Below are 23,112 nucleotides of genomic sequence, written 5' to 3'. Positions count from 1 at the left end.
AGTGTTGCAGAGTAGAGTATAGTGGTGTACAGTGCAGTGTAGCTTGGCATAGAGTGCAGGGGTGTAGAGTGTATTGGTTTTGAGTTAAGTGGTGTAGAGTGCATTGGTGTGGAGTGCAGCGGTGCAGAATAGAGTGGAGTGGTGCAGAGTAGAGTGGCATTGAGTGGCGCAGAGTGGAATAGAGTGGCATAGAGTGCAGTGGCATAGAGTACATTGTTTTAGAGTAGAATGCCGTGGCGTAGAGTGCAGTGGTGCAGAGTAGAGTGTAGTAGCATACAGTTCATTAGTGTAGAGTGGTGCAGAGTAGATTGCAGTAGTATAGAATGCAGTGGTGCAGATAAGAGTGGTGGAGAGTGCAATGTTGCAGAGTAGAGCGGCGCCGGGTAGAGTGGTGTACAGTAGTGTGGAGTGTTGCGGGGTAGAATTCAGCAGCGTAGAGTGGTGTAGAGTGCAGTGGCAAGGAGTGCAGTACTGCAGAGTAGACTCAAGAGTGCAGTGGTGTATATAAAATGGCATTGAGTACATTTGCATGGAGTTCATTGGCATAGACTGGAGCATAGTGGCATAGATCATTGGCATGGAGTGGAGCGGCATAGAGAGCAGTGGTTCAGAGTAGATTAAAGTGGGTCAGAATACAATGGCATAGAGTGCAGTGGCATATAGTGCACTGCCGTCAAGTGTTGTAGAGTATGGTGGCATGGAGTACAGTGGTGCAGAGTAGTTGGCTTAGAGTACAGTAGCATAGAGTGCAGTGACCCAGAGTGGAGTGGCACTGACTGCAGTGACGTAGGGTAGATTGTTTCAGAGTGGCGTGATGCATGGCAAAGCAAACAGGGGTGAAGTCTACACTTTCCTTGTCAAAACTAGCACAGGAAATATAGAAATGGTCAATTTCACAAAGCAATTCACTAATAGCATAACCACATAAGTGTAGAAGATGTTTAAGCAGACAGTGGAAGCAGACGGGTGGCATCACGCATGGATGACAATTAGAACATGAATTTCTAAATCACATATTGAGTGTGTGGGGAAAATGAGACAAATGGCCTTATTTAGAGTTTAGCATAAGTGAAAGACAGTCAAAGCGTGATGGTGGGTCATTGGCAGTAATAATGTGGGTGGGATACCCACCAAGTTTGTTATGGAGTATCCCATCCACCAAACTCTAAACAAGGCCAGTAGGCCTATTTGCAATAGAAAAAAATTTAAAATGCAAAATCTATGCATCAGGCATTACCATACAGTCAGTGCGAATGTATTGGCAATAAGTTGGTATAGGACATTTCCGTACACGTTTCCACTGATACTGTTAATCAAGACAATGATAAACAATGTTAGAGCCTCGCACATGGTAATGATATTAATAGCACCCAGATGGCCAAGAGAATTTTGGAAATAACACTGCTTGGAGAGTTCTCATTAAAACAATATGGTGTCCCCTCTGTACAACGATCGACTGACATAAAGGGAAGCTATTTCATCCAGAACCTCACACTCTGGAGCATTGTTCCTGTGTGTTTCTACAGTTTTGATTTTCCAGCTAAATGCATAGCTGTTATAAAGGAAGTAAGAAACCATTCAACTCGAAAATGTTATGAGGCAAAATGCCATAGATAACTTAACTGGTGTTCTAAAAGTAAGACCATACGCTAACCTTATTTAAGATATTTGTTGAAAGGTGGGCTCAGTTATGCATCAATAACAGTTCACCTATGCGCCATAGCAGGCTATATTAAAGGGGTTCACCAAAACGATTTTTGCAATACCAGTCAGAAAAAGATTTCTGCAATAGCCTTAAAGACTATGTCCACCACATAGCGTACCAGAACCTCCGTGGAATTTCAAACAGGCCTTTGCAGAAATCCTCATTTGAATCTATGCATCCATGCACAAAGCCACCTGACAGCATCTTACTTTGAGATACAGGCTTTGGCAGTGGAGAAACCATATCAATTAGTTCACAATGACAACGTAGTCATGAGAACGCATTCAGCATTTATACCAGCCAAAGCTGGTGTCATATTTTCATGTCCTCTAATCAAGTACTTTTATTCTTTCAAAATCCTAATAATGCAGCACAAAGTGGCCTAGATACATTAGATGAAGGAAGTGAAATAATGTATTACATTCAAGAAACCTATACCATCAGGAAAACTAAATTCTTTTGAACCCATGCCCTGTAGGTGGAAAGGCAGCAGTCACTATAGGTACTGTCACAAGATGATTGTGCATACAATCAGTTGGCTAACGAGAACTTAAAAGTGAATTCTAAAGCACACACTACAAGAAAAATGGGGTCTACAGTAATTTTTCTGGCCACTGTGCGATTGAAGGACATTTGCAGTGCGACAACATGGGAAACAAAGCATATTTATAGAAAACTTAGTCTATACCGAAAACACCCTCTGTGAATCATTTTGTTAAAACTAATTGTATAGACAGGCAAAAAATAAACTGTAATATTTTATACAATTTTAAAAAGTCATAATTGAAACTATTCTCTCATTTGACCCTCCCTTTTTGGGGGATCACCACTTCCCAATCCATGCACAACATGTGCGTGTAGGAGACATTTCGGGCCACAAGAAGTATCTGCTATTTACATGTAAATATAGCTTTTCAGCATTAAACCCTACTAGATTCACATGACTCTCCGCACCTTCCTAGTCCTGGAGGTAAAAAAAAAAAAAAGGGAATTGAAGAAGGTCACATATGGAGGCATTGTGGGGTTAGGGTTGACATTGAGTCATACAACTCCAACCACTACTGATTGATTTGATAGATAAAGGCATTCAGCAATTGGGCAATGCAGAATAATAAGCAAAAATATTTTTAAAAGTCCCAAATAGGCAGCAAAATCTATAAGAAATCGGGCAGCATCCCTAGTAGCATTGGAAAGTCATTGTGGCTAACTCCCGAATTTCAAAGTTTGTACAGAAAATCTTCTCCTAGACAAACATTTAAAGTGCAGATCCATCGTGATGTGACCAAAAGAATTAGAAGTTCAACAAATCAGAACATTCAAATAAGGAGCATACAGTGTTATCACCTAAGCACTATCCCATTACATCAATATTTATTCAGTGCCGTCTATGCTACTGTTAACTGGAGATGTCAGACCAAACTTGTTACAGAACAACAGTGAACTATCGTGAATGAATGCAATTCTGAAAGCAGGAGGAAGAACCTTGAAGGAAAGTTACATTACTGAGCACGAGACTTGCTTGAATATGTGCAGTAGAAATAAAAAACTGTGAATGTGACACATTGAGACATCTATTTTGGACAATATGGCTCCAATGCCTAACTGAGATGTATCATCCTCAAATTAGAGATGGTACAGAACGCAGCAGCTAGATTAGTTCTATAACTCCATAGCCGGAGTTCTGTATTAGCAACACTTTACACTTTGCACTGGCTTCCGATTCATAAAAGGATCTTGTTTAAATTATGTCTGCTCATTTATGGAGCATCTAAAAGCACCAGACCTAAATATCTTAATGACCGGTTCTGCCACTATCTGCCCCAACGTACTCTAAGATGTTCCTCAGAGAACCTTCTGAAACCACCTTCCTTCCGACTGAAATCTCGAGGCGGAAAGTCATTCACCATACTAGGCTCTAAAGCATGGAACCTGCTTCCTCGCAGTATGAGCTTTGTCGATTCTGAAGCAAACTTTAAAAACAAATTTAAAACTTGGCTCTTCCAAGCCACAGATTCACTGTGTATTTTGTTAATTTAAGGTTACCAGCTTCTCTCTTCAGGACCTGTAATACCTCTTAGCATAGCGCCAGGATGCTCCTTGGAGTGACAGTCACGCTTTACAAATACCTAGCATTCATTCATTAGCATAAGCCAAGAAAGGGTACCTTGCCAGGTTGTATCAAAATAGTTTTAAAGACATAAGCATCATATAAGGGTATACATGTAAATTCGAGTGTAGATCGCTATTGTACCCAATTGTATTAATGCTTTAAAACTTCTACAACCTGCAATACCATAGTTAGAGGTTAGTATTTGGTATCTTATGAACGATCTCCTTTCTAGATAATGCTCAGGGAGCACTGTTCGAATCCCGCTCTGTGTGATAGAAAAAACAACACATCCTAGATAAGAAGAAATGACTTCTAAATAATCAAGTTGTCTGTATTTCTCCATAAAAATCATACATAACACATCACACAATTTTATATATAATACAAAACTTTTCTTAAAATCCATATTTAAAAGAACAGTGTATTAAAACATTTACATGTTATTCATGCAGAATCAAAAATGATTGACACTACATCCTAGTTTAGGACTCTCCTTCATGATAAAGTCCTATAGTACTACATTCCAATGTGTTATGGAGTGATCACTTATCCCTCATAAATAATTGTCATAAAAATAACCATAAATATATATTTGTGTTTTTGTGTGTATATATATATATATATATATATAGGTTTGAACATACCAGTATAACATTAAACTCCAATGAAAGAGTATTACCATTGACGAGTACAATATATTGATTTTAATGCAGTAATCAAACTAAATCGTTATGTATTTATTATAGTGTATTATATTTAACTTATGTATTTGGCAAAGGTCATCACACATTTTTACACAAAAGTTAACATTGTAAATTGCATGATTTACAACCGATTTCTGCAAAAGTATAAATTTAATTATGAAAAAAGTATATGACCTGCAAAGGCAGTAGTGCCATCAGGTTAGTTTCAGGCTGGATATCTAGGTTACAGAGTGTAGAAGTAAAATGTATGGAATCACCTATGGCACAGTAAGCAAGAATATTATTTTGCTGCAATGGTTCTTTATCTGTGCCACTATTGTACAGTATTTAAAAACTGTTATTTGTGTTGTATTTTGCAGTTACATGAACAATATTAATCAGAATAACAAAGTAGCATTATTCCTATGAAGACATGATTGTTTACTGACTTATAAATAATATTAGCCTTGCTGGAGAAGGACAAGGCCAAAGAACTGTGCTCCATTACACAGTTATACCGGAAAAACCTAAGTCAGCTTTATTGATGCATAAAATGATAAAGTGCATAGCTGGTGCACAACTATCTTTTTCAATGTTTAGTGTCTTCCTTTTATTAATTTGCATGCGGTTATCTTACAAAATAACTTGAAAGCAGGGACCTCAATTCAACTCTTATTGTGTCCTCTCTTTGCAGAGAAACTGCAGTAACTGTGGAAATAGTTTTTGTTCGAGATGCTGTTCTTTCAAAGTACCAAAATCTTTTATGGGAGCAACAGGTGAGTACTTGAGTTTAGAGGACTGATAGAAGACAACCTTTATCTATCGATCTAATAAAAACGTAGGTAAATAAGAATTCCGTTCCTCCAGCAAATATTGTTTCCCTCATATGTGTCATGTGTATCATAAAGATTTTGTTTTGTTTGTATTCATTGCTTTTATGCTCAACATTGAAACACTTGGGGCCTAATTCTCAAACTGCACCTTGTAGTACTTTTTGTAGTACTAGAAAATGTGCTTCAAAATGCAGTTTCCAAACTACGTACGCAGTTCTACGACTCAGCACTCTATAGTTGTGCATGCGAAGTTCCCTGCCCCGACTGCAGAATTTCAAGGGGCAGAAAACTCCACAACTATAAGTATAGGGAGTGCGGAGTTCTAAAACTCCCTCACATGGGTTGTGAATACCAAAAATGTGTGAACTTATTACAAAGTGTAAGGTAAACTTTGAGAACCAGGCCCACAGTCTCCAAATGTGCTTGAGTGGTCCCACACTAAAGGGTCATTTATTATCATACTATTGAAGTCTTCCAGTGTGTAAAACACTGCATCAGACCTGAAATACAAGAGAATGTGTGGAAATTCAGGAGGAGTTATCTGACAAATTGTCATTGAAATGCAAACACGTAACTGCCACTAAACCTCCAACATTAGAAATTGCACTTCATTCCATTAGGAAAAACAGATGGCAAAACATATGTTTAATTAGAGGAGAACAACTATCAAAGAATATTAAATCTATAAAAACCCTTTTTAATGTAATGATCTTTACCAGCTGCTCTTATCAAAACCCATTTCCAGTCTGTCCCTTTAGTAGAGTTCCACATAATAAATGCCATTTTTTCGTACCTTTCCCTAAAAACTGATCACCTCATTATTGAAAAACAGCAAGCTGGCCAAACTTACTCACAAACTACAGACCAGTAACAAATCTTCCATGGTTTGGGGGGTGTAATGGGAAAATGTGTAGGTGATCAGCTCTCAACATGCTGGCTATCAAGAAATTTGGTTTTCGTAAAGCATGTAGCAATGAAACTGTAGCCATGAAAATTCTTGCTAACGTTCATGTGCTGTGTAATGGGGAAGCCTGCCTTCCTGACCTCCCTGTAACCTTTTGTAACAATTTATCATCCTAGACTCATGAAGATCTTGGACACTCACTTCGGACTCAAGAACACACCTCTGACTTGGTTCACCTCGTTCCTCAACACCAATAATAGGTTGAACCCTTTCAAATTAGTGAGAGTGTGTTGAATATCCAGTAAATCAAAAACACAATGAACTATAATTTGGGCACTCACAGTAGAAATTGTGCATTATTGCATCAAAGACCAGGTCAACTGATCCTACTGGGAACAACAAACATTGAAAAAACGTGGGTGCTACATATGCTATCTATTTTTCCAATTTATTTTAAAGAATATAATTCCCTTGTGATTCAGACTTCAAACCCTATACAAAACCCCACCCGGCAACCCAAATATAACCAGATCTTTTAGTCTGGTGCGATTGTTTTAAATATTCTCCGACAGATATGACTAGCTGATTAAACTATTAAAGGTGCCACTTGAACAGAATATCGTTCTTTAGGCATTCATTGAATGGGATTGGTGATCTAACATAACGCTTAGCTCAGCAGCAAGTTAACAGGTGTGTTCTCTTGGTGTCAGACAAGGACATTTCAGATCAGTGCCAGGTGTTGAAATCTTTTTTTAGATAAAGACTATCTCCCTCCATGTAGAATAACTTGAAAACCTCGCCAAGTCCTGATGGTCTCAATAAATATCTCATTGGGACCGAAATGTTGACAAATTATATCATCATTAGGACTAATTCAGTGATGTTTACGCCCGACTCTCCGTCTCTCTAAAGGACTCAGAGGAATGTGCCCTGATGTTTTTTGTCATGTTCACTCGATTGGATTTTTTCCCTTGTTTTTCTGATTTTACCATGTTGAAGTCTTTTGTATTTGTTTGTTTGTATGAATCATTCTTTGCTTTAAAGGTTTGATGGGTGGAGTTTTGTATAGTGTTGGAAATTTGAGTTAGAATTCAATTATCTTCTTTAAAATAAACAGAAAATAATCTGTTTGTATTATACAAATGCTCTCTCTTTTGTTTCAAAGTTTTTCCATATTTGTTATTCCCAGTAGATCACTTGACTTAAGGTCTTAGATGCACCAATGCACGATTACCAATGTGAGTGCCCAAGGCAGTGTATTGTGGTTTATTTTTTTCACCTAATTCCTTAGCAACTGCAAAACGTTGATGAGGGTGGGAAACGCATAATGTAATCCTTATGCTGCCACGTGCAGAATTCCCTCTTACGCCAACATAGACAGTCTCAAAAATGGCTAGTGAACATTCAAAAATTAATATCTTAAAACTTCCTGAAATTAAAACCGAGATAACACTGGAATCATTCTTGAGGAGCTAATAATAGCCATTTTTTCAGTCAGAACCTGATCAAAGAAACTGAAGCTCTGGGTTTTCTATGTGACCTGAACCTTTCCACGAAAATGGCTCTCATGCTCACCGTGCATTCAACTAGATTAGCCATTTTAACCTTTAAAAATACTCAAACGATTACTAAATGTAACCGATTTCAGTCAAATAGTTAAAGCTGTTTTTTGTTGTAATTTAAAAAACTGATGAAAGTGCCTTTCTCATTGGAATACCTAAGAACTTAATTTCTCTCATTAAAGCTCTGCTACATTTAGCTGTCAGATTTCTCTCTAAATCCAAAAATAGTACCACATAACTCCACTTGTAAAACAGTGTCAGTGGCTATCTTTAGAGGTGCAAATTAAATTCAGGCTCACTCACTTCACCTACAGATTCTTTAGACATCAGCAACCAGCATATATCCAGTGTACTATAAACCCATACTGATGTCACACAAATGTCAGAAGTGAAGACATTCTTCAACTGAAATCAAAGAGATTCAAATCTCACTCTAATGTGTCAAAATCTGTTTCCGCCGCTGCTCCATCTTTATGGAACTCTCCAACTGAAGAGCTGAGTTGCAAGAAAGACCTTGTCCTGTACTAGAGAACAAAAATTGGAAACTGTTCTTTAGCTTTCACCTCAACTTTAGTTCCTTCTTTTCCCATGGTCAACTACATGCAAACTGTCTTCTTTTCTCCGATACTATTCTCCACCTTCTTGTTATTTTCCTCTATCTTCCTCTACTGTTCTTTTCATGCAGTCATACATTTGAATGTTTGCATTTTCTATTGTTCTCTGCCTTATTTAAATGTAACTAGTGGACTTTGGGGACTCTATTCTTGCATTCTTGGCTAAGTATTTAGAGACATCAGTTTTAAGACTGGGTGTATCTAATCTGCTTTGTAGGCCCAACTAGATCTATCTGTTTCTCCAGTGTTGTATCTTTCATAGATTTACATGCTTGAATCTTCCCCATCATCATGATGGCAGCTCTAGTAACCGCAATAAAAGTAGTGCTAATACTTGAGCATTAGGAATCACACTGAAAACAATAGACATTGTGTAGTAAGTGACGATAGGAGACAAGGTAAGTTCCCATGCATATGTAGTTTATTATTCAGTTACAAGGTAAAACAAGCCACCAGAGACACTTCTAGGCAAGAGCCCAACCCAAACAGTTGTTCCTCAAGATTCCGCTTTTGAGCCTGGAACTCAGTGTACACTGAATGCAATGCTCAACACTCCATTAGATAGACTTAAAGCACTACATGGGGTTTCCCTTTACAAAAGAAAACAGCATACAGGAAATAACCACAATTTGATTTACAAAAAAACATTCCTGAATGAGTCCTATCAGAAATGAAAAGAATAACTCAATAATGGAAATGAGGAAAATGAGGAAAATAAGAGAACATGGGATGTATAATAACAGACACTAACTACATCAAATAATTACAATGTACATAATAACACTCCCAAGATACTGCTCACATCATTATCAGAAGCGCAAGGGAACATTCCTTGACCTGCTACTACGCCTCACTCCACCACCTCTCTTCTCTTCTTCCTTACTTTTAACACACTCAACTCCATCTGCACACCATCTTGTGTTCCACCGAACACTCTAGTCAACCTACAGCTATTCCAACACCTTTACAGGTAGTCCAAACTTGTACCCACCTTTTCTCACATGTACTGCTCTTTTGACATGTACAGTATCACCAACTTCAATTTCGAAATCTTTGACTTTATTTCTTGCATCAAAATACTCCTTTTGTTCTTCCTGCACCAACTCTGCATGCTTCCGTGCACTTTCATCCATCCATTGTCCTTGCTTGACCTATTTATTCATCCAAACCAGGCAAAAGCTTGTGGTAGCTGTGCAAGTGATTCGGTAAAACCACAACATTGCCCTAACCGCATTAGCCACCACACATATTGCTCACAGCCCACTGTATACACTCTCCCAACACCCGATTCATCCTGCCTACAAGGCCATTGGTTAGAGGGTGATACAGCTAGCTCTTCTGATGCTTTACACCACTAGTTTGCAAAAATCTTTCCACCTCACCTGACACAAACTGCGGATTATTATCAGAAACGAGCGTAGCCGGGAAACTGTTAAAACAACATACACTGGGTTGAATTGAAGAAATGTTTATTCTTTGAGAGCACCACCAACAGACACTGCCAGCTCTCCAATCTCCAGCTTCTTAACTGCCTCCACACAGGCATCACCATGGAGATTGGAGAACAGGGGCGAACTGGAATTTACAAGTAAACAATTCTAAGCACTACCAGAAAATATAACACATCCCCTATACTAATAAAATAAAAAAAAAAGAAGGAAGAAAAAAAAAGAAGAGAGAACAAAAGAAAGAAACAAAAAGAAACATAACTAAGATACACTTTATTCATAATCTTTAAAACGCAGAGGAATAAGATGTGATCTTTGAGGAAATCTCCTTGCGGAAAAGACATCCGAATTTGACAAATCTTTGCCAGGAAATGAAGACTTGTCACCATTAAACCTTACTAACCTTGACATGTTCCACTTACAACCATTGTGCATTGTCACAACATTTTTATGAATTGAAGTAATTACAAAAGGACCCATATATTCAGTGACCCCCTTCTTCAGCCACCTGGGTTTTTTAACAAACACACACTCACCCACACTCCACAGTCTGGCGTTCACTGATTTCTTCAAATCCCATCTCTCTTTGTATTTCTTTTGATAAGAATGGATTATTGAATCCACCTTCTCCTTATCCATGGAAGTGATTTTTTGAAGAGGCAGCCAGCCAGGGTTCAACTTGGAGTGAGCTTGTCTACCTCGTAACACATGGAAAGGAGAACTTAGCATGACATGATTGACAGTGGTGCGATGTGCCCACCAAGTATCTTGCAGAACATCTTTAAGAGGGGATTTTGTTTCTAAAGCTCTCTGAACACAACCTTTAACAACCCTGTTCATACGTTCTGCAAGACCATTTGCTTGTGGAGAATAAAGAGCTGTCTTGAGATGAACTATTCTAAGATCATCCAGGAAATTCTTCATATCGCAAGAAACAAACTGTACACCATTGTCTGTAATTAGACATTTGGGGATACCTTCGCAAGCGAATTCATCCCTGAGGAAATCCAGAATTACTCTAGTGTTGATTGTACCTACACATCTGGTAGAAACCCACTTAGAGGTATAATCAACTAAAAGAATGACAAATCTCTCTGAAGGTACTAACAACTCAAAAGGACCCATCAAATCCAAACCTAGTTTCATCCAAGGTTGATCTGGGACCTCAACAGGAGATAATGGAGCAGTATTTATAACTTTAGATTTGTCATTCGAGGCACATTGGTAACAAACCTTGACTACCTCTTCAACAAAATGATCCATGCCCGGCCACCAATACCTCTCACGTAACCGTGCTTTGGTAAGACTCCTACCCAGATGTCCTTCATGGGCAAGGTTAATAAGTTTGGATCTCAGATTGAGAGGAGGAATTAATCTTTCACCAGGCATCAAATCATCATGTAAAGCAGTTCATTCATCCTTGACAGATCAAAAAGGCATGAGATCAGAACTGGTTGCCGTTGCTACATGTGAGCCAACCCTTAATCACAAAATCTCTAATAACAGGTAAAAGAGGATCATGAGATTTGGCTTTAGACCATTCGTCTTGAGTGATGGCTGGCTCATTAACCCAACAAACACTCAAAGGATCGACATCAACATAATCCTCTTGGACCTGAATCGGTAGTCTAGATAAACAGTCAGCCGCTTTGTTAGCAGAACCAGGAAGATACTGTACTTAAAAATTGAATTCTTCAAGACCCTCACTCCAACGTTTTAATCTAGGAGTCAATCTCTCACTTTCCATGCAAGAGAATACTTGTACAAGTGGACGATGGTCAGATCTCACAATAAAGGGGATCGCCCATAAATAAAATTTAAAATGTCTAATGGCCCAGACAATTGCAAGTGCTTCCCTTTCAAAACACAAATACTGTTGTTTTGCTTTTTTTAACGCTCTAGATGCAAATGCAACCACTTTTTCACCACTGGTATCGACTTGAGAGAAAACTGCACCCAATCCAGACAAACTTGCATCAGTGGTGAGAAAAGTTTTTTTTTTTTGCATCAAAATGACTAAGACTAGGCATTTGACTGATAGCACGTTTGACAGACACAAAGGCAGCATTGCAATCATCACTCCATGCAAATTGAGTACCTGTTTCTTAGTAAAGACCTGATTGGCTCAACTACAGTTGCAAATCCTTGGACAATCTTTGCATAAAACTCCGCCAGACCGAGAAAAGATCTGACTTGTTTTTTGTCTGTCAGAGTAGGAGCATCAATAATACTTTTAGCAAGCTCAATTTTAGGTTGGATCCCTTCTCCCGAAATCACATGACCCAGATATGTGACAGAAGATACACCAATTCTGCATTTTTGTCTGTTGACTGTTAGCCCTTTGTCAGACAATCTCATAAGGACCTTTCTTAATATGGTGTCATGTTCATTACCATCCTTACCAAAAACCAAGATATCATTTTGGAAAAATAATATGTTCGGCATATCACCTAAAACAATCTTCATGATACGTTGGAAGCAGGCTGCAGCTGATGCTAAGCCGAAAACATTCTGATTAAGCGAAAGGCTCCCAACGGTGTCACGAAGGACGGAAGATTTAGAGTACTTATGAAGTGGCACCTGATGATATGCCGAAGACAAGTCAAGCACTGAAAAAACTTTGGCATCCTTGAGAATAGAGATGGATTCAGCAATGTTAGGAAGGGGTTGACGGTCAACCCATATACATTTATTGAGACCCCTCAAGTCCACACACATTCTAATGCTCTTTCCACCATTTTTGGGTGCCAAAATTACCGGGGCCAACCACTCAGATGACTTAATCTCTTCTATTACATTCAGTATGATCAATCTATCAAGTTCTTCTTTTAGAGGGGTCATCATTAAGTTTGGAACTTTTCGAACTTTGTAAACACATGGCACAGCATTATGTTTCAGAATAATGCGATGCTCAAAGTCCTTCAACAAACCACGTTTTTCGGTGAAAACTTGAGGAAATTCTTCAAAAAAATGTGTTGGAGTTCAAATTGTAATCGACCAACATGACTTGGTCAGAAACCTTGAGAGCATTGGGATTAAGTAATATACCTAAATCCCTTTGATGTCTCCACCCCAAAATATTATCTCCACGATGTGCTACATAAATCTTGCCAATTGTTTCTCTGTCCTTGAAAAGTATTCTCATAATTGTATATCCAGATACATCAATGCGTGCTCCCTCATAGCTCACCGGATTGATATCAGGTGGGAGTAACTGAATATCAGGAAATGGGTTGTTCCAGAGTTCATTGGCAATTATTGTAAAGGGAGAACCAGAGTCCGCTAGCACAACAAACATTTTCCCACCAATTTCAATATCACATTCTGGCGTGAATATGGGATCTGCATCAACCACACCATCACTTCTTACATTAGAAACTACCATTTTAGGCTTAATGGTTGTCTCATCAACACTATCTACGGCATGAATTTTCCCACCCGACTTACAGACCCTGGCATAATGACCTTTTATGCCACATTTTCCATGGAAGAAGAGGCTCACCTTTTTCACACAGAAAGGCAGGGGGTTGGCTCATAGAAGTAGTAGACATGTTTGTATTCTTGAAGAAGCAATTCCAAGGTGTTAAATCTAATTAGTTAAATGCAGTCACGTTGAAAATAACACAGAAATGATTGCCGTCGGTAGTTTCTGTCCTTTGCTATGCATACGAGTAAACAAGGACAAAAACAAAATGGCGGCACGTCACGTCGTCATGTAACGTGATCGTGTGATGACGCGGGGTTGTTTCCAGGAAGACAGGAGCTCGAGCGGTGCGCGTAGCGCGAGTCAAGAGTTCTGAGCAAACGCGACTTGCCCGCAAGCACGAAGTTAACGTAGAGTCAAGGTAATTTCTCCCAAAATCTTACCGATCTATTGCCTGAACGAAGCAATGGGGTTAATGTAGTCCACAAGTTTTGTGTGATTCACAGAGGCGCCACTTGCAGTAAGACCAAAACAAGTAAATCCAAGGCTAAATTCAAGTCCAGTAAAAATCCGATTTGTGGGTTCACGGGGAAGTTGGTGGCGGGTAGCTTGTCCCCGACGAGCTTTCCTTCGTCGCCAGTGTTAAAACGACATACATCATCATCATCATCATCCTCATCATCATCAAGAAATCTTTATTCGATTATTACATCATAAAAGATACACAACAACAAAGAAAGAAAAAAAAGAAGATAAAAAAGAATACAATTAATAATAAAAAAAAAAAAAGATACAGAATCTAAAATCCTTGTAAATGTTAAATATCTCTAACTGGGTCCAGCCCAAGAGAACACTACTAAAACGGGAATAAACCAACACGGTCTTTCCATGACATGATAAAAATGATGAAATCTAAGAACAAAACAAAAGCAGGGCCACTTAAACAATTAAATATCAGGAGTAGAAAGTTCTTGAAGAATAATCCTCTTCTCCATGGTCCTACGTATGGCCCATGACCAGCTAAGAAATGTGGCCATTGCGATGACTATATCCTCTCGGGTGTTGGTTCTCAAGATACGCAAAGCTATTTTATGTGATCTAGTACCTAGAATAGAACATATCGGCTTAAGCCATTTGTGCCTAGGATGAGCAAAGGCAGGACACACAAACAGTACGTAAGTGGTTGACTCTTCCTGTGTTGTACAAGTAGGACAAAACCTACCATGACCACCCTTCCATTTGTACCTATAAGAATTGAGAGGGAGGGTTCCCACTCTGAATTGATGGTATAATTTGCGGTCAGCTGGTCTGGAAATAAAATTCCAGTAAGGTTCGAAACTACTTATATACTTGTGATCCATGAAGAGGCCAGATAGTGAGCTGCTATTTGTCACTGACCATAATTTCCTGAACCTGGATTCCCAATATAGGGCTTTGTAATCTGATTTGTTAGGAAATTGGTTGCCCCTAGGATCTAACCACAGCTGGCCCAGCCCCATGTCATACAGACCATTTTTAATATGTTGGAGCCAGACTATTCTCCTGTGCTTGTCTAGGTCCTTAATGTACCAGATTGCATTAGCATAAGATAGTAGCTCGGATGTGGTCCACAACCTTCTCCAATAGGAGAGAGGTCTAAATCCAGCGTCATCATCGAACGCCCTACAGCCCAAGTCTAACAATAATGGCTGAATGGGTGTTGACTGGGGGAGGGCGGTCAATGAGCGCAAAAACTTGTTTTGGGCTATGACTAGGGGGGATAAGTTATCAAAGCCCCACATCTCCGCCCCGTATATAATTGATGCTTTTATTTTCCCTTTATACAGGGCAATGACAGGCCCCACCGGTTTTGTGTACGAAGCTCTATGTTCTTTCAGTAATGCACCAGCTAGTTGATTGTGTTTGAGTACAAGTAATTCTATTTGTGACTTCCAGGTCAACCTTCTGCCCATGGTGATCCCCAAATATGTAAATGTGTCAGTTTGTTCTAGGGGTATATCATTCATTGACACTTTACTCTTAATTATTTTATTTTTGTGCAAGACCATGTACTTAGTCTTATCAACATTAATAGCCAGATCGTGATTGTTGCAAAAGACCATAAATCTATCTAAGGCCCGCTGCAAACGTGATTGTGTTTTAGACAATATGAGCGTATCGTCTGCGAACATGAGGAGTGGGACCTTAGAGCCATCTAATGAAGGAGCGTCGGTTGGATAATTTGCGAAGTAGGAAATAACCCTGATTATATACAAGGAAAACAGTGTGGGTGCTAAAACACACCCCTGCCTTACGCCCCTATTTACAGGGAATTTGTCAGTTAACTCGCCCTGTTGTCCCCATCTGATTTGTGCGTAGTTAGAGGTGTGAAGTTTGACAATGAGGGAAAGGAGCGCCAAAGGCATACCTGCCTCCTTGAGAGAATCCCACAACTTGCTACGGGGAACTAAATCAAAAGCAGCTTTAAATCTACAAAAGCTGCAAACAAAGTCCCCCCTGATAAAATAATCGTTCTCCAATAAATCATTGTAAACCTAAATACCTGGTCAATTGTGCTAACATGTGACCGAAAGCCAGCTTGGGAAATAGATAGTACCTGGGACTCATCAATCCATTCATTAACTCTAAATAATATGGTCCTAGCCACAATTTTTTGTAGAGAGTCAATTAGACTTATAGGTCTATAATTACAGGGGCAAGAACGATCTGCCTTTTTAAAAATGGGGATAATTTCCGCGCCTTGCCAAGAGGCAGGCAATGGTGCACCCCGTGCCAAGGCATTTATCAAAATAAAAATGTAATTAGCCCAGTTTTATTTATCTGATTTAAAAAGATCCGTAGGAATACAATCCGGTCCGGGTGCCCGGCCTGCCGGTGCTGCTTCTATTGCTGCCTCGATCTCCGCCAGGCCGAAGGTTAAAACCTCCGTAGTTACTATATCATTGCAACCAGATACAGTGGTTAAGGGGCTTGTGAACTGGGCTTGAAAATGAGAAACCCATTTATCAGGGTGGACATTATTATGGGGAGTAGGCTCAGACGCCCCACTACCCCATTTTATTAAATGCCAGAATTTCAACCAGTTCTTCTCTTGGGAAGCTTTGGATAACTCCTCCCATCTATCCTCATCAAAGTTCTGCTTTGCCTTAAGGAGCACCCTTTTGTACGTAACCCTAGCTGTTTTAATCGCCTGAATATCATTTGATTTGATCGCTAGGGATAGCAGTTTGAAAGCTGCTGAACAATCTTGGTCGTACCATTTGGCTGATCTAGATAAGGTAGGTCTGCTTTCCTTCCTTTTAGAAGTAAGTAATAATTTCAGTTTGACAAAAAGAGCCTCATGTTCTCCCCTTAGACACTGGGGAGGTTCTTCTAGGGAGTTAAAAGCTGAGAGGGTCATAAGTGTTTCCTCAAGAGTCTTTCGAAGCAGGCTTTGGGTACTTACATTTTCACATATTAGGGCCCACTTCAATCGATGAAAATCATTTGTTAACACAATGTCACCTTCCAGCATTTCCCGTGGGGGGCTAATACTCACAGTTGGCTTCATTGCTAACCTCATAGATAGAGGATCATGGTCACTCTCTGGTCTATTGATCACGACCATATCCAGCAAAGTAGACCATAAATCCAAACTCACAAAGATTTAATCAAACCTACTGCCACTCTTCCCATTAGAGAAGGTGTTACTACCATTGCCATCTGATGATGTTCTCCCATTTGCGGCTCTCAAGCCCCGCCCCAAAGAGAAACTTTTGAGTTGGAGGGCCGCCTCAGTCCACTTTTTAATAGGAGCTAAGGGCAGAGATGAAACACCCCAGTTAGTCCTCTTCTGCACTAAGATTACCATCTTCGAACCCTAAGGGCTCAAAAGTACAATTGAAATCGCCCATAATCACCAGTGGTTTGGGGCCTGCTTACTCGTCAATAAAAGAGTCCAAATGCTGAATAGTAGGAGATGGTCTACCCACGCTAGCCCTCGTGAATAGATGTTCATTAAAATAAAAGCTAGCTCACCTTCCCTCGTTACTTTTATGGCCATAGTGTCCCCATCATCCATGGGCATTTCCCTAAAATGAAGAGATGAGTGCTGCCTGACCCAGATTAATAATCCCCCACTAGGTCGGCCTTTCCCTTTAGTGGTAGCCACTTTCCCGAAAGCCAAATAGCCCGGGCGATAAATAATGGTCTTCGACCAAGTCCCTTGTAGCACAATAAAATCATGGCAGTCCACCAAATTCGACCAGTCAGTAGATGGAAGTTTGGAGGGCAATCCAGCAATATTCCAGGACAACAGAGAAAGATTCGCACGGAGTGTATTGTCGTTAAGGTCCTGTGTTTCAATAGCAGAAGGGTTCAGCTGTACTCTTATTAATTTGGATCCTAGATCAAATTTAGGGGCTACTGGGGAAAATATCTGATGGCTATGGCCCTTTCCACACTCCTCAATGGAGTCCTTAACAGGAAGGGTACATTGTGATGGTCAATCGCAAGCATCTACGTCAGATAATGGTGCGAACCTATTATGAACAGGGGCCTCAAATAGTCTAGGGGCTGGTCTCAAATTTGCACTCAATGGTCCATACCCCATAATAAAATTCTGAGAATAAGGTAATTGAGGACCCTGCTTATAAAAAAACCCAAGTGGTAAGACCGCTATTGAGTCGTCTTTAGGCCTTAATGGCCCACCCAAGATATCCAGTATTACTCTGGGAGACTGTATGTTATCAAAATTGACTATCACGCAGTCACCCTTCAGTTCCTTCCTTAGGGGGCCTACCCACGAAGTACGTCTGGCCATGATCATATGATTAAGGATGTCTTCATCCCAAAATCCGGCTCCCTTTAATTTGGAATTAAGCCAGTGTCTGGTTTTGGAGAGAAGTTGCCCAGTGGATTCGAGGTGTCTATTCTGACTCTGAGGCACATTGCTCAAGACGACCACTAAGGGTGCTGCAGCCGGCGGTAAATGGAGGGATCTACTATCCATCCAGGGTCCTTGTTTATCCCTATCACCTTCCGTATGAGCTTGTGAGGGGATTCTTACCCTAATTTGGGAATTACTATTTGAACCACTTCTGCTGTCAATTGGTTGACCATTAATCTTATTAACTGCGATCGATTTGAGCTCCACGAGGGTGCAAATTCACCTGACGTGTTACCCTGGTCGGCCAAATTCCTAGGAGGCGAAAAGGGCCTGTTAATTATAACTGAAGGCTTGACGGTGCCCTCCCCCCTTATTCTTAGATCCCTAGCAGGTGATCTTAAGGAATCTGTTGTGGTCTGGGGTAGAGGAATACTATCATACCTATCGTTACTAAGATAAGTAAGGGTCTGTGGAATGGCCTGTTGGCCATCTTTGACAAGGGACTCCTTGTTTTCAGAATTAACTATCTTAGAAAACTGAATTAGGTTTTCCTCTATTTTGTTCAATCTATAGGTAATAGGAGTTAGTAAGGTAGACATAAGATTCTCTAGTCTACGCCACATATCTTCTCCACCTCGTAGGCTAAAATCTCCTATAACTAGAGAATTCGGATCGGGAATTATAGTAGAGGGGAGGACCTGTCCGTTACCCAGATTTAATGTCGCAGCATTGGCTTGGGTATTAAGCCTCGGGACTTTAGCAACAGAGGGTCTGTGTGGGCCACCACCCCTCTTCCTTTTAACTGTGGTGTCAGAAATAACATCAGAGGGCCTGGTCTTATTTGCAGCGGCAGCTCTGGCAGGGGCTCTTTTCTTTTTACTACGGACCACTACCTGCGCGGGGGAGGGAGATTTGGAGGGGTTCTCCTCTACCTCACTAGTGCTGTGAAATTGAGTGCCCGATGTTTCAATAACCTCCGTCTGCAAAGCAAGTGAGGACACGTGGTCGGGGGAGCGAAATACAGCAAGTGGACCCAGGGAAGATCTCTTGTTCAGCAAAGGTTCCAGAGATAACCGTAGCTCCGTGTTAGCGATCTCTTTTTCCAACACTGAGGTTGTTCTTATTATAAATTGGTCGAGGGTACCCACCACCCCTCCCCCTGAGGACGGTGCAACCTTTTTAGTATCCCTCCTATTCATTATAGAAATAAAGAAGAACAAGAATACAATGATAAAGGAACAAAAAACGAATGATAGCTATCAACTAATAAGGACGCCACCAGGTCACCACGCCGGCGTTAGAGGGGTGACCCAACCCGACCTCCTTCGGCCTCTGACGGGCTCAGACGGGCCAGCCCTTGGCCCGTGCTTCGCCCGAGGCGCGCGCGTCCCGCGCAGCAGGAGCGGCGAGGTCCAAATGTATCCCCCGGCACAGGTGAGGGGAGTGTGAGTACCAAAGAGGATCCTGGGACTTCGAGTCCCTCGTAGCACACAACGAAGTCCTGCAACAACTCACAGGGCGAAGCGGCTCCCGCGCAGCGAGGTCCAAATGTAGGCCCCGGCACAGGTGAGGGGAGTGAGAGTACCAAAGAGGATCCTGGGACTTCGAGTCCCTCGTAGCACACAACGAAGTCCTGCAACAACTCACAGGGCGAGGTCCAAATGTATCCCCCGGCACAGGTGAGGGGAGTGAGAGTACCAAAGAGGATCCTGGGACTTCGAGTCCCTCGTAGCACACAACAAAGTCCTGCAACAACTCACAGGGCGCACATACACTGGGTTGAACTGAAGACATGTTTATTCTTTGAGAGCACCACCAACAGACACTGCCAGCTCTCCAGTCTCCAGCTTCTTAACTACCTCCACACAGGCATCACCATGGAGACTGGAGAACAGGGGCGAGCTGGAATTTACAACTAAACAATTCTAAGCACTACCAGAAAATATAACCGAAACCCTCTTTTAGGAATACGTCTTTAAAGAATTCAAGAATTCAATGGCCACTCCTGACGTGACTTCTTTCACAAACTTAACCTCTGGCCATTTAGTGTAATAGACCATCATGACCAAAGCAGTCTTCGATGAAGGCGTCAATTCATGAAATGGTGCTACAAAGTCAATTGCTATCTTTTCCCATGGTGCAGCAGGCAAATCAATGGGATGTAAAGGACGAGTAAGCAACTTCATGCTTTTGTTACTACCAGCACATCACACATTCTTTGACCACCTCATCAATCTCCCTGTCCATTGAAGGCCACCAAAAGCACAACCTCACCCTTTTCTTCGACATTGTAGCCCCTAGATGACCTTCATGGACACAAGTTATAATTGCCTTCCTCAAAACAATAGGTGGTATCAACTTATCTGCACCACAATCCATCCTCAACTGACAGCTCTTCTGCCATTTTTACAAAGGTCCTGGAATCAAAATCAAGATTCCTCTTACAATGCTACCCTGACTCCATGTATTTCATGATCATCTCAATAGGGGAATCTTCTTCCACCACCTACCGCCATTCACCTTCACAAATGACACACATCTGCAGTAGATCAACAGCAGCCACCAACCAATCCAGCTTGTCTTTTTCCACTTCACCATCCTCTTCCTAAACACATTACGAAGTTCACCACAAATAGTCTGCACAGCCATTCCTACTACCAGAGATGTACTCCGGTATGAAATCAAATTGCAACAGGTTAGATGACAGCCATGCAATTCATGGGTAAACCCTCTAGCATTCCTTCCCCTCAAGATAAATCTCAAAGGTTTATGATCTGTTTGAAATCTGAACTTCCTTCCCTACACATAAATCCTAAACTTCACAACTGCCCATCAACAGGCTAACCGTTCTTTCCCAATCACTGACTATTGCTTCTCAGCCCCTGTTAACACACGTGAGGCATAACCAATTGTTCTTATCTCACCACCTTCCTCTTGACTGAGCAATGCCCCCACACCAACATTGTTGGCATCAACCGTCAGGACACACTGCAATTTAGGATCATAGTGCTTCAAAACTTTAGGTGGAACAAGTTGGCACTTCACTTACTCAAACACCTTCTTGGCATTTCTTATCCCAAACAAAGGTAACTTCCTTCATGAGCATGCATGATAATGGTCTCAACCTACTGGCAACATTCTGAATAAATCTTAAATAAAATTCACACAATCTTAGAAAGGATTTAAGTCTAGCTTTGTCCACAGATGGCTTAGTCTGGTTAATACTGTCAACCAGACTAGAGTTTGGTGTGAGGCCATTACTGGAAACCAAATGCCCCAGATACTCAACCTTATCAGTTAGGAAAACACACTTTTCTCTCCTTAGCACTACAGCCTTCTTCTGGAAGCTTTATAACACATTTTTCAAGTATACAACCACGTGTCTGCCTATCTGGTTCAAAAATCAAAACATCATCCTGGAAAACAGACAACTCTTTGATACCTTTCAGCATGTCTACCATTATTCGCTGAAAAACTGAAGCCGCAGAAGCTAGCCCAAAATGCATAAGGCAGTACTGAAAAGAACCGAAAAGGGAGACAAAGGTTGTTAAATGTCTTGATTCCGGCTCCATCTTGATTTAGTAGTAGGCTAAAGCTAGGTCAAGCTTGGTGAACAGCCTAGCCAACAGTTTGTTTATGTTGGGTAAGGGATGCGAATCCACCCAAATGTATTTAAGGCAGTGCAAATCTACACAATTCCTCAGTTCACCGCTCTGCCTGCGAGCTACCACCAAATGAGGCAACCACAATGATGAGTTAATGGGTTCAATTGTCCCAGTTCTCACCAAAGTGTCAAATTCTTTCTCTAGAGCATATTCTGAAAGGCACATTTCTGAGTTTGTTTCACTGGCTGTGCACCCTCCTTCACTATTATCTTGTGCTTGTAATCTTGAACTTTTCCTGATTCACCCGAGAACACATGGGGATATTTATTCGTAACTTCTAATTCTATGCTATACCTCACATCCAACACCTGCTTCACGCTCCTTGTCTGAGAATCATTCCAAACACGCCCTGGTGGAACCACCCTAGAATATGCAACCCTTTATGAGCCACATAAACCTTCCCCGCTTTTTTCCGACCCTTGAACTCCAGTATGTCTTCAATGTAGCTGCACACATTTATATTATAACCCTCATAAGATACTGCTCACTGATCTGGTGGTAAAAGCTGCCCAGTAGGACACACATTTTCAAACAAACTTTGGGTGATAATGGTGATCTGTGCTCCAGAATCCACTAAAAGCCTCATTTTTTTTCACCCACCTCAAAGTTTTTTCACCCACCATGATCTCCACATACGGATTAACACACAACTCTGGATTACCCATTTTTACCTCTTCGCTTTGTACCACCATGACCATATCCCTTAGATCTTTGGTTACACTCATTTCCTCTTCCCCTGGAATATCACTATCCAACACATACAGATGACTGTTGTTTTGCCTTGAATGATTGACACACTTTAGCAAAATACCCTTGGCTGTTGCACAACCTACAGGTGACAAGTTTTGCTGGACATCGTCTACCCTCTTTCACATGTGTATGGTACCCACAATGGAAACAAATATTCTGCTGAGAGAAAAATTAATTATATTTGTCAGTAAACACCAGCCATGATTTTTCTCCTCGCATGGTGTATTTCACATTTGTTCCACACTTCACTTTTACTACCACTACCGGTTCATTACTCTTCTCCTCTAGTTCCTTGGCTGCTACTTGCAAAGTTTCCACACTCTTGGCAACCTTGATAATTTTTTCTAATGTTGGATTTCCCATCAACAGGAACTTTTGTTTATTAATCTTATCATTGCAATGGCAAACAAATTGATCCCTTACTAACTGATCAGCAAAGTTTTTAAATTTGGTACTCAGCAACCAACCTTGGTAATGCGGTAATGTATGTGTCGAGATCTTCTCCTGGATTCTGAGTTAGCTAAAAAAACAATTTACACAACACAAC

At 40.8% G+C, this 23,112-nt stretch overlaps 1 protein-coding gene across 5 annotated transcripts in view; it reads left to right on the top strand.

Annotated features, from left to right (window-relative positions):
• The window catches only part of ZFYVE27 (zinc finger FYVE-type containing 27), a 291,267-nt gene that overhangs the window by 255,358 nt on the left and 12,797 nt on the right, over positions 1–23,112 (top strand). For all 5 annotated transcript variants that reach the window (XM_085606361.1, XM_085606351.1, XM_085606358.1 and 2 more), the window contains one exon: positions 5,193–5,274. In XM_085606361.1, the coding sequence (XP_085462487.1) occupies positions 5,193–5,274 (82 nt within the window). The remainder of the gene's footprint in view (positions 1–5,192; positions 5,275–23,112) is intronic.

The sequence above is a fragment of the Triturus cristatus genome, chromosome 1_2, assembly GCF_964204655.1.
Source record: "Triturus cristatus chromosome 1_2, aTriCri1.1, whole genome shotgun sequence".
Lineage (NCBI taxonomy): Eukaryota > Metazoa > Chordata > Amphibia > Caudata > Salamandridae > Triturus > Triturus cristatus.
Note: the sequence above shows the minus strand (reverse complement) of the source record. Positions and strands in the feature narration are given on the sequence as shown.